The following is a 13,976-nucleotide window of genomic DNA, read 5'->3' on the forward strand; positions in this document are numbered from 1 at the left end:
TCCTAAGAGTCCATTCCTCCCATGTTCTAGATATGTTTGCATAAAGGATTATTCCAGCAAAAGAATGCTTCTAGATGACAAACTACAAAGGCTGGATTCTTCCTTCTTTCATTGTGGTGGGAATTCACTGACTAGTAGGTGCTACTCTTTATTTATCCCTGCATTAAGGAGGGAAGAACTGGGACACTGGGCTATAAGCACCCAGAAAACAAAACAGGAGATGGGGAGAGAAGCTTGCTTAAAATAATTTGAAAATGATTTATTGGATGCAACCTCTACCTTTAGTGATTTCTGGTATTATTACTTTTCTATAGTACAGCCAGGGAGGACAGTAACTCGCTGTGGGCTAAAGGTAAATTATGATCTATTACAAAGGAGTGAAGGAAAAATATACTGAAGGAGGGTGTGTAAGGCACATGCTCTCCCCTGATGGGGCTCAGTGTGTTGGATCTCACTGGACCAATCCGTTCCAAAACCTGCTGGGGAAAAGGCGATGTGAGGAGTTAAAGCAAACTCCATTATGCAAAGAAGAGAGGGGGAAATAGCAAGATGCTTCATCGCTGGGGCTTACTGCATGCAGACTTGGTAGTGTGTCCACTGAAGAGGAGGGGATTTGGGAACTGCGTCTGTGGCCTTCGTGTTGCCTTCCAGTGTGGGCTAAGGCTGCAGATGTGGGCAGCTCCTCTTTGCCTTGTGCTCCTGGAAAAGGGGAAAACAGGTCATGACTTAGTTCTGGGTACTTCAAAAAATTCCTGTCTTCTCTGTTGAGTGACACTGTTGTCCATAACCAACGTGTTCACAGATAGCTTTGACAGACCCATTCTTCTGTTCACTGCTCATGGGCAGCATCAGGATGCTGAGGATAGACAACAACCTGGGGACTTTGCTACTGAATACAAACCATAGGACAACGCTGTGATCTTACCAACAGTGTGCGAAACTCCCTTACAGCCCAAGCTGGCAGGACTTCAAGAAGAGCAGCGCATGGGGAACCGTGTATTCACACTGCTTGCTAAACACGTAACCCATCCCCATCCCCAGGGATGTAATGTGGCCACAACTGAACCTAAAAGTTGAAAATGTATTTTCAGATCTATCTGAGGCAGCCAGACTAAGGCCTCCTCAAAAATATTCTTCAGCAGTGCTTGCTAAGATTCAATTTTTTCTGGAAAAAATCTCCACAGTTACAATACTTAAAACTGTATATGATGCTATTTCAGCTTTTGGATGAAAAAGGCTGAACTGAATTATTTTCAAATGAAACATTTACTTTATTAAAGAAAAAGAAAAGGATATTGGATTTTTGGCATTTCTCCTTGCATTAATTTTAGAAGGAATATTGATGAGGAAAAAATGAAAAATTTGCACATGCGGTTTTCTTAACCGCCTCACAAATGATTTTTCAAAATAATATGTTGAACAATTTTTAAGATTTTATAAAAGGGGCAAAATACTCTTCAGAGCTGAGAAATCACTTTTCAACAACTAAAAAACCTTTTATGTGAAAAGAACGGAAGTCCAACTACTTTCTGTTAGATATATCATACACTTCCTTGGGACCTCCAGATTTTGCTCTCCTCTATTCAGCCGCACCCGAGGGAAACTCCTTGAGAAACATCACCCATGGAAGAGGCTTTTTCCGTGCAGATCTCTGTATACCCAGCTCTGGAAACAAGTTGAGATGCCCTTCTAGGCATCTGCAGAATCCTGTTTTCCTCTTCACATAATCTCTTGCTGACCCAATCAGATGTCCAGTCTGCATCATACATGTCTGATATCTGATATCATTGTGCTAAACTGATGAGTGTGTTTCATTTGCTTGCTAAGCTCATTTTTGTCCTGAATTATCTCTGTATTCATTTCAGGGTTTATATATATATATATATTTTTTTGTGGTCAACTGTTTGGAGGTAGGTCGCACACTAACCATTTTAGTCTTGTGTTTGACTTTGAAGCCCATTGGTTGTGTTGCATGAACAGGTAGGCCACTTAAGCCAAGATTTTAGGAAATGATCGCTCCCTTGGGGTCCTCCACTTGAAACTGTGTTAAAATGATTTCATTTTCTTAGCTGAGCAATCTGTAGTCAGTCTTGAAATTTTTTGAAACTGATGATATTTGTCTTTTCCTATATTATTGAAATGTTACAGATAGAAAAGGGGATTTTTATGAATGCAAGTTACTTGTAGGCCTAGACTTATCCTACCTCATTTTGGATACTTGACTAAGGAGTCTGATGATTGCAAATGCCTTTACTCTCAATGGAGAATGATGGTCCCTGCAGAGAATGGTTTTCTGTGCTAGTTGTAGAGGGTGCTTATGGAGACAGTGTTTCTCACAGAGGGAAGTCAGCTGGGTGGATTTAAACTGAACCTCAGCTTGCACAGCCTTCTGAGCAAGCGTCTTTCCAGCCTGTCTTTCTTAAGCTCTTTGGGACCAATAAGGACAACAGGTAGGAGACGAAGATGTTCCTTGGAAAGCGCTGTATTTCTTGTCCCAGCAGATGTGCACAGATCCTCTTTTGTAGCATTAATTCCATCTCTCCTACCCAGTATCAGCAAGAAATGTATGACTGTGGGAAGGTCCAACTGAGGTGGTATTTTCTAATCTTGTAGATCCTAGGTTTTTTTATGTTGATTGATGTGCAATTTTTTTTTAATGTCTTTTTATATTTTTTAGGCTGGATGCCCAAAGTAGCTTTCACACACTTGAAATCATCAGCTTGTGTTAATGACACTCGATTAGTGCTACAGGAACCTGTTGACTGGCAGCCTGGTGATGAAATCATTGTGGCAGGGACGGGCCTTGGCGATGCACCACAGCAAGAGGAAATGGCCATTATTGAATCTGTGAACAACACTGAACTCTACCTTAAGTCACCGCTCAGGTACCCTTTCAGGGGCCAAGGGAGAGCTAAATCAGTCGAACTTTTGGGTGAAGGTTGGGATTTGCAGTTTCCTGCGGGAAGAAACGATTATATAAATTCCTTTAACAAAGATGCTCAGAGATTGTAGTTTCCTTACTTCCCCTAAAACCAGTGGATGTTCAATCCTGAGTACTTCTGACTAGGTATAAATCCCATATCCTAACCATGAACTTGGAAACCTTTGAAGCAGAAAACACTAATGGCCAGTACAGTCCGATGGCTTTAGCATAGAGTTAACTAACAACTTTCCTGCATGGTTATTTTCTTGACTAAGCACAATTTTTTCACAAAAAGTGTCTGATTTCTGTAAAAAAATCTTTTCTTCCATTCTTGATTGTTTTTGGGGGGTTGATTAACAAAACACTCAAAGTGAATTACTTCAATTTGGAAACATTGCTTCCCTGCTTCCAGGGAGCAGTAATTTGGCTGCCTTATGTTCTCATTATCTCCTGTGCATTAAGATCTTGGTCAAACTATACTTCTTATCACCATAACCAGGAGCCCCAGTGTTGCAATGTTTGGGAATTCTGGAGAGAAGGCAGCCCAACTACAGTGCCGATGAAGAACAATAGCATCATTTTCAGATAGAAATATTCTTTCCTTGAGGAAGAAAACACTGACATTTTTCACTGAAATATGCTGTGAGAAGATGAAGTAAATTCAAATATTGAAATATTATGGTGAAAACATACATAATATGAGGAGGTTTTGTGCACTGGTGAGGCAAAAAGATGAAAACAAACTGCAGCCAGGAACAAATATATCTAGCTCACAAACACAGACATATTGGGTATGCCACTGTAAAAGGTAAGGAGAGGCCTGGCTCCAGGACACAACTGTCTAAAACTCAAAGACAGAAAGCGCGCATTGTGCCCTAGGTTCCTTCAGAACTTGTTCATATTTGTCAGAAGATTTGTGTAACCTGGCGGGGTATTCTGAGAGCCCGGTGTGAATTTTAGGCTTGCTGGGGAAAATAGATAAATTCAAGCTTTGTGCTGGAACTGCTCATGCTGAACTAATTGGAAAACTTCTCACCCAATCTCTTCCCATCCCCAGCCACCTTGGAAGCTCGAAGCTAAGAAAGATGCTCAGACCCCCTGCAACTTCCCTCAAAATATCATGAGTCATTTTGGAAGCAGCTCTGAATGTGGGTGGTTGAGGCCATACCTAAGCTGAGAGCTCCTGCCATCTGTCCGGTGCAGATGCTTTTTTCCCCTTTTTTTGTATGTGTGTCCTTTCCTAGGTATTTTCACAACGTTGGAGAGGAATGCGTGAATGGCCAGGGACCACCTTTGAGTGCTGTGGTGGCACTGATTAGCAGAAGAATTGTAGTTCAAGGAAACGTCACGAGGGAGAGGATGTCCCACCTTAGACAGTGTGCAAAAGCAGGTGTTTCAGGAGGTGAGGAGGTCTTTTCTGACAGAAATGTATTGAGAAGGAAATGAATAAAGACATTATTGCTCTATTAAAATCACATTAGAGTATCACTGTGTATTAGAAATATTTCTTAATAGGATAACTTTGAAATGTAGCAGCACCAGGAAAGCAAATTTATCTTTCCAGACATTGTTTGACATTGAAGTATGAAGTCTCAGGAGCTGAACTGAATTTCCTTGTAATATCTCAGATGTATTATTTTCACATTGTTGTTTCAAGCCACCTTGGGACAGACCCTTTAGTTTTGCATGAGCCTAAGGGTGTAGAAAAGAAAGTATCTTCTGAAAACATGTTTCAGTGTACATACTATATTAAATTTTTAATTGTGTTTACTATTTAGTCACTTTAAGAAGAAAGAAAAACAAAACAGCCTGATGCTTTTGTGCTCTTGAGTGTAAAATATTGAGATGTTGTTTAGTGTTTAGGGATCCCAACAAACAAACCAGGTGATGGCTTCTTGTAGCATTCAGTAACACAGGTGAAAAAATAAAAGACATCTCAGTTCTTCTTTGGTTTTACCTTTATCCTTCCACCATGAAATTTGGTGGAGGGATTCCTGATTTACACCAGCTGATGAGGAAGTGGAATCAGATGCAGTGATTATAATTTGAGGAGAGTTAGGCTTTCTGGCTACCCAGGTATTATGGTTTCCTTTAAAAATAAAATGCCTTGGGCTTTAAGACTGTGACACAAGACTTCATTTGATATCCAGCAGTCAGATGCTTTTATTACCTATGAATTTATAGTCCATTTTGTGTGGAACTCATAAATATAGTCTCTGAAATGAACTAACTGTTTGAGGTTTTTATTTGCATTAAAAGGTAGGAGGATTTCTCAGAGAAGTCACCAGATGATGAGTGGGCAGTATTTTCGTTGTTATTTACTTTCTTTAAAAGAAAAATGAGTGTTATTGAGACTGACAGTCAATGTTAGAACTTGAAATTCTCTCAGAACATCCAGAGAACAGGCCAAAGCTACACATTTGTAGTCTGAATCTCCTTGTGCCAGAATATCCTAAGCACAGACCCATGGAAGGGCACTTTTCAGGAATGTCAATTCCTTCCACAGCCCTATGATTTACTCTCCCTGTCTTCAAATTGTGGGTAGTAATGGTTTCTTACTCGTCTGCAGTGGCAGTAGGAAAAGCTAGAGTTTGTGGGGTATTTTCAAAATGTTCTAATTTCAGCTTAGTTCAGTAAATCCATGTTCAGTAAATCACCTTTTCAAGATCCTCACCCACGGTAAATCAATGTCAAATCCATCTTACCCATGCATTGGTCTATTTAAAATTGAACACAAGCAACTTTCCAAAGCATGAAACTACCATGGCTTCCTGCTGATTTTAATATATGTTGCTCTAAAAAAGTCCAGCTGACTCTTAGGGAAGAAACTGTGAAGGTACTTACAGCGAGTATCAAATATGCCTGCCTGTGGCTATCTGTCTTTAGGCATGAGTTTATGATCACTGCTGGAAATGGATGAGAGGAACTGGATGAGAGGAACTAGCTCAGTGTGGCAGCTCTTGTGACATGGTTTGGAGGCCTTTGTACGTACTATGGTCTTTATGGAGAGGTAACACTGACAGCTCTCCTGGGTTGTATTCCAGGCGGCTCCAGGTGTCCGTACCAGCGAAGCGAGAGGAAGCTGGGATCTCGGGATCTGGGGGCCATCATGGTTGTGAAGGCCTTCCAGGGAGAGGAGAATCACCTCTGGGTGGAGGGGGTCCAATTCCGGCACATGGGCCAAGCGTTTCAGCAGCACCGCGGTGCCCTGACCATCACTGGCAATGCACGGATGGCAGGTGAGACGGCTGCACTGGAGCTGGGCCCAAATGATCTCATATGTCCACCTTTTCCTGACCAAAGCTGGGGCAGACCTTCTCAACAGCCTGCTCAACTCTAGTTCAGGGCACCATTGAAAAATTGGATTGGTAAGAATAAGAAATCGTCACTGGAGTCTAAAGCAAAGTGAAACTTGAAGAAGTGCTTTAACCCTCTTAAGTTCCTTTTTATCTCTGGCCAGCTTCTTCCTGACATAATATTTCATTTTAATGCCATCCTTCTTGAGTTAGTTTGTTACTTCTAGCTCTGGAAATGAAGTACTAAAATGTGAGAGAGCCCAGAGCTGGCTCAAGGCTATTCGGTAGCATATGCCAAAATTTAATTCTGTCACCTGAAAGTTAAGGAATTCATTAACTTGTTCTAACTTTGTCATTAGTAAGTGCAAAGCTCACCTCTGTGGAAGTGGCAGCAAGGACTCTGAGGAGTGGTGGTGATTGGGGAAGGTTAGGTGGGCTAGAGTAATGTTCTAAGGACACTGGATGGAACTTTTTTCCCCGAACTAACTCACACCTATACCTTCCCCTTTACCAGTGCCCAACCATTGGCAAAGATCTGGAAAGCTGAATAAGAATCAGCAGCTGGAGCCAAGCAATCTCATGGGAACAGAATGGATTAATTGCATAGCATCAGAGAGCGAGGAGCTAATGTGAAATTGTCCCAAACTTCAAAATGCAATTTGCTTTTTCCTTACACTACTTGTTTCTTTCCAGACTCTTACCTACGTGGCTGCTGCATTTTGGACTCCTTCAGTCGAGGACTCCGTCTGACTGGGATCTCAAACCTTACAGTGGACAGTAATGTTTTCTGTAACATTTCAGGCCATGGGCTTCTACTGGGTAAGTGAAGCAGGAAAATGTCTGTCCATCATGTACAGCAAAATATTTGGATTGCTGTTTGCATGAAAATGTCTCTCTGGAGGAAAGAATAGTAGGTGCACCCTGATGGCTTAAATCACATCTTCCACATTTTCTAATATTAGTGAATCTGGAATAAAGCTCGCAGGCTTCCTCATGCAACAGTTAGCAGCTATCTCCATTTGTCCGTACACTGTTTGTTTCTTCTGATCAGTCTTCACTTGATTTAGTTCCCCCTTTTTTTAGGGAATTGATATATCTCTTTTTAGAAGAGCACCATTAAGTGATGTTTAAGACTCCGGTTCAGTGAGGCATTTAAGAACATACTTACCTTACGTACTTAACTTTAGTCATTTGACATTGCAGATAATGGAGTGAAAGCATATGTTAAAATTTAAGCAGAAGATTTAGCACTTAAATAAATTGGAGCTTGGAGCAGCAAAAACGTAAAACAACAAAATATTTCTCCTAACTAACCATCAGGAGACTGACTTGCAGCATCTTCTGCTGGGATCTCGCATTGCCTGAATACCTAAAGATATTGCTTGGTTTTTGTTTTTCATCAGAGATGGAATGAAAATGACCAATTTTAAGAATAAAAATAAATAAAAAAAACCCTTCAGCCCTGATCCTGCAGTTCGACACACACAGAGGGTCCCTATGCTAGGTTCTGTACAGAAACGTAATAAAACGTGATAGATTATAATTTAAACAGAGGGGTCCTATAAAAGGAGTGTGACTGCACACATCTTGCAGACGAAGAGAGGTGGCCCAGAGAGATGCAATGTCTTGCCCATGTGACACATGGGGCCCTTGTGGCAGTGAGGAAGCAGAACAAGATCTCCATCCTCTCAGGACGCCTTTGCTCGCTTGTGCTAGGACATGTGTCTGACTTAAAGGACTCTGGGCTGAGCTGAATGTTTCCTCTGAGGTTTCAGCCTGAATACACCTTATCCCCAAGATGTCTTTAATGGCTTCACTGTCAGCAGCTCCAGAGGGTCTGATAGATGAATTTATATATCATTTTGTTACTTGTGAAGGCATATTTATTATAGCTGGCTGTTTGTGGCTCCAGAGTTAGACTCCCTCAGTGATTTCATCTAAAACCTTTATTTTCAGGGGGTTTGCAAGACAGTCATAAAAAGTCGCTCTGGGCTTAAAATTAATTCACACACAAGGTCTCATCTTGGAAGCCAAGACTTTTTATGCCTCCTCTCAAACCTATATGACTGTAGAAAAGACTGCTTTAGGACCCTGCTTATGCTCTGATAGTCGTGTTGTTTGTAGTAAATATAGTCTGGAAAGGAAATATTTCCTAAATGGATTTTGTTCTGAAAATGGAGAAAGTCTGAAAAGATTGTGGGGAAGGGTAAAAACAATTACTCCTCTTCCCAAACCCAAAATATGCGTGTTTTCCTGTAAGACTATTTCTACTTGACTTATATTTGGAGTAGTCATGACTGGGAAAGAACTGGAGCCTCTGTAGTTGAATGTAATCATTTATGTTCAGTAAGAACAATTAAACAGATTTTATTCACAACAGATGAGGGCCAAACAGAGATGATGATGATCTGCTTTGTGCTTGTCACGCACAACGCCCGAGTGGGGACATACACTATGGCTAACTGGAGCCTGTCCCTTGTCTGGTCTTCTCTTCTCTGAAGGGCTGGCCAGTTTTTGCTGTTGGGTGGCACATTTCTTTAGGGCGGAGATTAAAACGATCTTTTTTCATTTTCTAATTCAGTACTGTAACTAGATCTGGGGGACCCCACAACTGAATTGTGATCACTAGGTCAGTTGATATTTTCCTTTCTCTTCTCATGCTTCATTGCTTAGGGTGTGGGGGGGAAACACCTTGGTGCAGAGTTGCACCAGGTGTTTTAAAGTCTGTTTGGAATTCTTCTTACACATAAGTGGGGCAATAGGTGGAGACACAAGGGATAAGACGTTGAATCCTAGCATTGCCAGAAGCATGCCTATGTGACCATAGGTAAGACACTTCCTCACACTGAATCTCTTTTTTCCAGCTGTAAAATGTGCTTTCTAATATCCCCTTTATTCCTTTTCTGCATAAACCTGGGGTAGAGTGTGTCTGCTATATTTATACATAAGACCTGATAGAGGACCTTGCGCATATTGAATTGCAGAATCAAGGTCTCTATTGCCCCTTCGTAGAATATATAGTATAGTATTAATTTCTCTGACTTTTATTTAATTCTACTCATTAGATTGCAAGTTCTTTGTGACAGAGACTATTTTTTTGCAGTATTTACAATGTTGTTCAGCTCTTTCTTGTAGCCTTCTGATATTTCTGGCATGCATAGTATTCCTTTTTCCATGCTACTCATCACTACATTCACCTACGGCAGTCTTCGACCATGCCACAGCCATCTTCTGCCTTGTGTTAAACACAGTTTCCTGAGTCCATTTCAAGCAATGACATATGCAGGGACAGCGAAGCAAAGCTTCTGCTCAGATGGAACAAGCCAGCACAGTGAGCAGGGTAAAACCTGGCAAGTTGTGCAGTTTGCATAATAGCGGGTTTCCAACTATATTATTTACTTTTTTTTTTTTTTTTTTTTTAAGGTGAGGGACTGGAAAAGGGGAACAGAATTAGTAACAATATAGTGACTGGCCTTTCTGGAACAGATGGTTTATCCAACATTGAAACACTGTCACCGGCAGGGATGTACATCAAGGCTCCTGCCAACCACATAGAGGTAAGAAGTTCAGGTATAAGACATAAAATGTCCTTTCTAATGAAAGATGTCAGGAAGATGCAGACCTTCATTTCTCTTGGAGTTTATACGCACAACATTTACTCCTTGGCTGAGCTGTCAAAAACTGTTGTTCATGAGATATTAAAATGAGCACACATTACAAAATAAATAATATTTATAGACAAATTTATTGTTACTGAAAATTATACTTTACTGGAGTGGCTTCAAATATTTGCCATGAGATCCTTGATCATGGGACAATTTTTAAAGTTGTTTTATTTTTTAATACTCATGGATTCATAAAAAAATTGTAAAAAAGTTTAGGTTCAGCTAATGGCTAGATTATTTTCTACTTCTATCATCATAATACAAAAATTACAGTTTCTAATGGCCTGATGATAAACACAGGAAGATTCGGCAATATCAAATGCACTTCTGTCTGAATTTGAAATGAGAAATTATGCACAGTCCAAGATTTGCATTCCAGGTCAGAAAAAGAATAATTCTTTCCCTGTCCTATGAAAATGACTTTGACTTTCAAAGAAAGCAAATGTCTTTATTCTAAATAATGGTAAAACATTGAAATCTTAAAAAGCTTGCAAAGTAGCAACCCTCCCAACAAAAAGTTAATCTCAGTAAAAATCGTTTCATTCACTAATTCTGTGATGCTTTCTTTCAGTTCATATATATATGTATTTTTTTCTTCTTTCATTCAAGTCACTTTCACATTTCAGAATAAAGAGTAACTTTTAAATGTTTCATGGAAAAAATATCATTTTCAGTAATTTCAAGCCATTTTTCCTTCTCAACTATTTCAAGCCTGGAAATTCATTGAAACTGACCTTTCTTACCACACTTTCAGTTGTGACAAATGCACATTTCCATCAGAAAAAAAAAAACAAAAACAAAAAATCCTGACCTGTTCTATTGCTAACCCACAGAAACCAAACCAATTACCAAGTGTATGTGAAGACCTAATCGCCCCCTGGGCTTCTATTCCAAGAGGAAAGAATTGCACCTAAATTTGAAGGTGAAAAAGAGACCTACATGTTTCCTACATGTTATTCTGAAGATGATAGCACCTAGTAAGAAGGAGAGGACTTTTCTGTAACTCCCCGAAGGGCCTATTTATCATTTTTAAGACCACCAAATATGGTTAAAAAATACAACAACTAGGCAGAATCACATGAATTTCAGCTCCACTAAACACAGAGTTTTGTAGTCTCATACACTGACTTACCTTGGAGCTGTCTGCTAGATCACCCATGGCTCAACTTTTAAAAAGGGTTGTTGCAATTATTTGTGTGGGTGAACTGATTGTGGTCAGTTTTCAGCGCATTTGTTTAGCTCTCGCAGTTCATGTGTCATCATAGATACACCCAAAGCTGCATCTGTGGCAGCGTACCTGAACATCAGGGTTAAGTCTGCTCTCCAAAGATGTGTTACTCAAGACAGAGTAGCAGATGGCCCTTGAAGGGTTGCTGATAAACCTCATTGTCAGCAGCCTCTTGCACGGGGCTACTTGAGGTGTTGCAGCAGCAGCAGAGTTGGCTGTAAGAGAAATAAATAAAAAGTTGCCTAGCTTAATGTTATTATTAGCTATAGTGTCCTACAATACCAAGTGGTGTTTAGCAGAAGATGTGGAAGGACATGGATATTAGGAGAAAGACAGCACCGTTTCTAAAGCAAAGTGCTGGATTTGTTCTTAGCTGCCTTGTCTGGACTCTTCCTTAGTAATAGTAACTCAGTAAATGCAAGGAATGCTGGTCCAGTGCCAGCACCATGAAGTTACTCGATTTAGGCACCTTTTTTCTGATCAAAATGTCTCAAGAGCTGTATTTTGCTTTTTGCTTATTTGAAATCTTAACTGAATGAGGAGGTTCAAAGAACATAATGGGAAAGACTCATCTTCCCATTGCCTGATTTCTGGACCATGACATGACGTAGAAAATTTCCCCTCTAGATTTGAGAGTTAGGGGGTTTTTTTGGTTTTTGTTTTGTTTTGTTTTGTTTTCCCCAGATTGTCATCTTCATGCTTCTGGTTTTAAACTTTCAGTCTGAAATCTTTAAGGCAAGGACTACAGCTAAGATAGACAGAGCGCCCTGTGTTCAGATTGTGTTATATCTTCTTTGCTCAATGGGTTAAGCTTTTCACGGTGATCCCTGTAATAATATTTACGCAACTGATCAAGTTACTTTGGAGCCTAAATTTTCATTGGTGACTGCAAAGCTTAAGTTTCCTTGAAAATCAGTGGTCTGCTAAAGCATGAGAATATTGAGACACAGCATTCATTCAGACCTAAGCCTACAAAGACATTCAGGCACCCAGTTCCCACTGGTTTCCATTTGATTTAAACTCTTAAGTGTATTTGTGAATCATGGTGTTAGATGAAATTTTGTACTAATAAAATAGAAGTGGTAAATGATTATGTCAAGGATAATAATTTTTTAAAAATTAGGCATGGAGGCCCTGGTTGTCACTTTATAGTGTCATAAGACAATTTCATCAGAAAGCTGCTTTCTTCCCTTTCAAATGAGAAGAATCAGCATGAGGAACAGAAGATGTCCCTGTTTGACACTGGCTATTTTGTCACTGAAGAACCTGCTCTAGATCCCTGCTTTTACTTTTTTCTTCAGGAACAAAAAGCCATAGTTTCCTGTCTTCCCCTCTTGGTTCTCTTGAACCCAAAGGGCAGTGGACTTTTTGCAGTAAATTCTTATTCAAAATGATCCAATGTCCTTAAATCCCAGTACCGGCACGAAGCAGTCATCTTCCATAACGACATATGAACAGGACTTGTGAAATCCAACAGGCAGCCTCACTATCCTGCTGTGGGTTTGAAGACTAGGGAACGGCTAAACGGAGTGAATAGAGTGGAGACTGACCTGTGTTTCCATGTCAGAGGCGTGACTGATGGTCACGCAGTTGATAAGTGAATCCATTTTCCTTTCCCAGTATCGCCCAGCCCACTCACTCTCCACAGCACCAACGAGGAGAGGATGCATCTGCTAACATCCATTTTTTCTCATCATTTAATTCCCACCATGATCCTTTCTAAAATCTTCTGCAAAGTGAGTGCATGTTAAATTTGGCCCATTGGGAAAACTCCTGGCATCCTGGCAGGTTCTGAAATTGGGGCACACTCTCTACAGTGGGGAGAAAGAGAGATTTAATGTCATCTTAAAGGTCAGCACTTTGAGCCCTGGTCATCTAAAGAAATTCATGAAATATTTACATTAGCCTTGTTGTACAGTTGAGAGACAATTAAAACGTTAGCCACTTTATTATACTGACTTGCGATGCATACCTGCAGGTATCTGGCATGCTCAAGGAGGTAATTTCTCTCTGGAATTTTGGTTGCATGGACATTCGTAATATACTGACTTCCACAAAGAATTGATTTCCACACAAAATCCCCTGCTTGCCTAAAACCTCTGCCCTCCAGCCACTATCTGGCTGAATAAATATGCAGTTTTTCCTTATGAATCATCTGTACAATGCACAATTGGAGTCACAAGTAAAAGATCCTGCAAATAATGTGACTGGACTACAGAAGTATTTTGTTAAAGGAAAAGGCTCTGTGGCTGCACTTTCGAAAAAAAAGCAGCAGCTTTACCAGGGGAGAGAGAGAGCTGTGCTTTGGTTATTGATATCTCTTTGTTGTTTGACGGATGTCAGAGATCATGACTGCAGGGAACTCACTCAGATGGGTCAGGAGAAAGTAATTGGAATATGGAGGCTCTCACCTCCAGGTCACAAAATTTCACTTTGATTTGGGTCATCAGGGACCAAAAAGCCATTACTGTTTTAACAGTGTCCGGTGACCTATGAGATGGTAGTCGGTGGGTGTCAGTCCTGATCTTAGTGAACAAGCTCGCCTTACAGTCACAGGAAAGCTCATCTTAGGCTCTCCTTGGAGAACTGAGTATCTCCAGAGAGCAATCTATCTTATCTAAGGGTAGATCAGATGAACTGCCCTCTGGACATACCTATGCCTTACCTTCCCCTGCATAGGGATGCCAAGTTTACCAGCATGGACTTCAGCATCAAATTTTTAGACATATAAGATAGGCAAGAGGGATCATGCCCAGATGTGCACATTAAAGCATCCCTGTGATGGACACCATCCAAAAACAACTACGTTTGGCTACTGTCCAAGTGGTGCAGGTAAGACGAGGTTTTTGTCCTAGAGCAGAAAA

General features: G+C 40.5%; 1 protein-coding gene across 7 annotated transcripts in view; it reads left to right on the forward strand.

The window, feature by feature from the left end:
• The window catches only part of PKHD1 (PKHD1 ciliary IPT domain containing fibrocystin/polyductin), a 272,244-nt gene that overhangs the window by 117,033 nt on the left and 141,235 nt on the right, over positions 1-13,976 (forward strand). For all 7 annotated transcript variants that reach the window (XR_010388155.1, XR_010388156.1, XR_010388154.1 and 4 more), the window contains 5 exons: positions 2,678-2,885; positions 4,168-4,325; positions 5,968-6,162; positions 6,913-7,038; positions 9,643-9,776. Coding sequence is in view for 4 of the 7 variants with exons in the window: in XM_064508296.1 (XP_064364366.1) it covers positions 2,678-2,885; positions 4,168-4,325; positions 5,968-6,162; positions 6,913-7,038; positions 9,643-9,776 (821 nt within the window). In the remaining 3 variants the exon portion in view is untranslated. The remainder of the gene's footprint in view (positions 1-2,677; positions 2,886-4,167; positions 4,326-5,967; positions 6,163-6,912; positions 7,039-9,642; positions 9,777-13,976) is intronic.

Source organism: Dromaius novaehollandiae, chromosome 3 (genome assembly GCF_036370855.1).
Source record: "Dromaius novaehollandiae isolate bDroNov1 chromosome 3, bDroNov1.hap1, whole genome shotgun sequence".
Taxonomy (NCBI): domain Eukaryota; kingdom Metazoa; phylum Chordata; class Aves; order Casuariiformes; family Dromaiidae; genus Dromaius; species Dromaius novaehollandiae.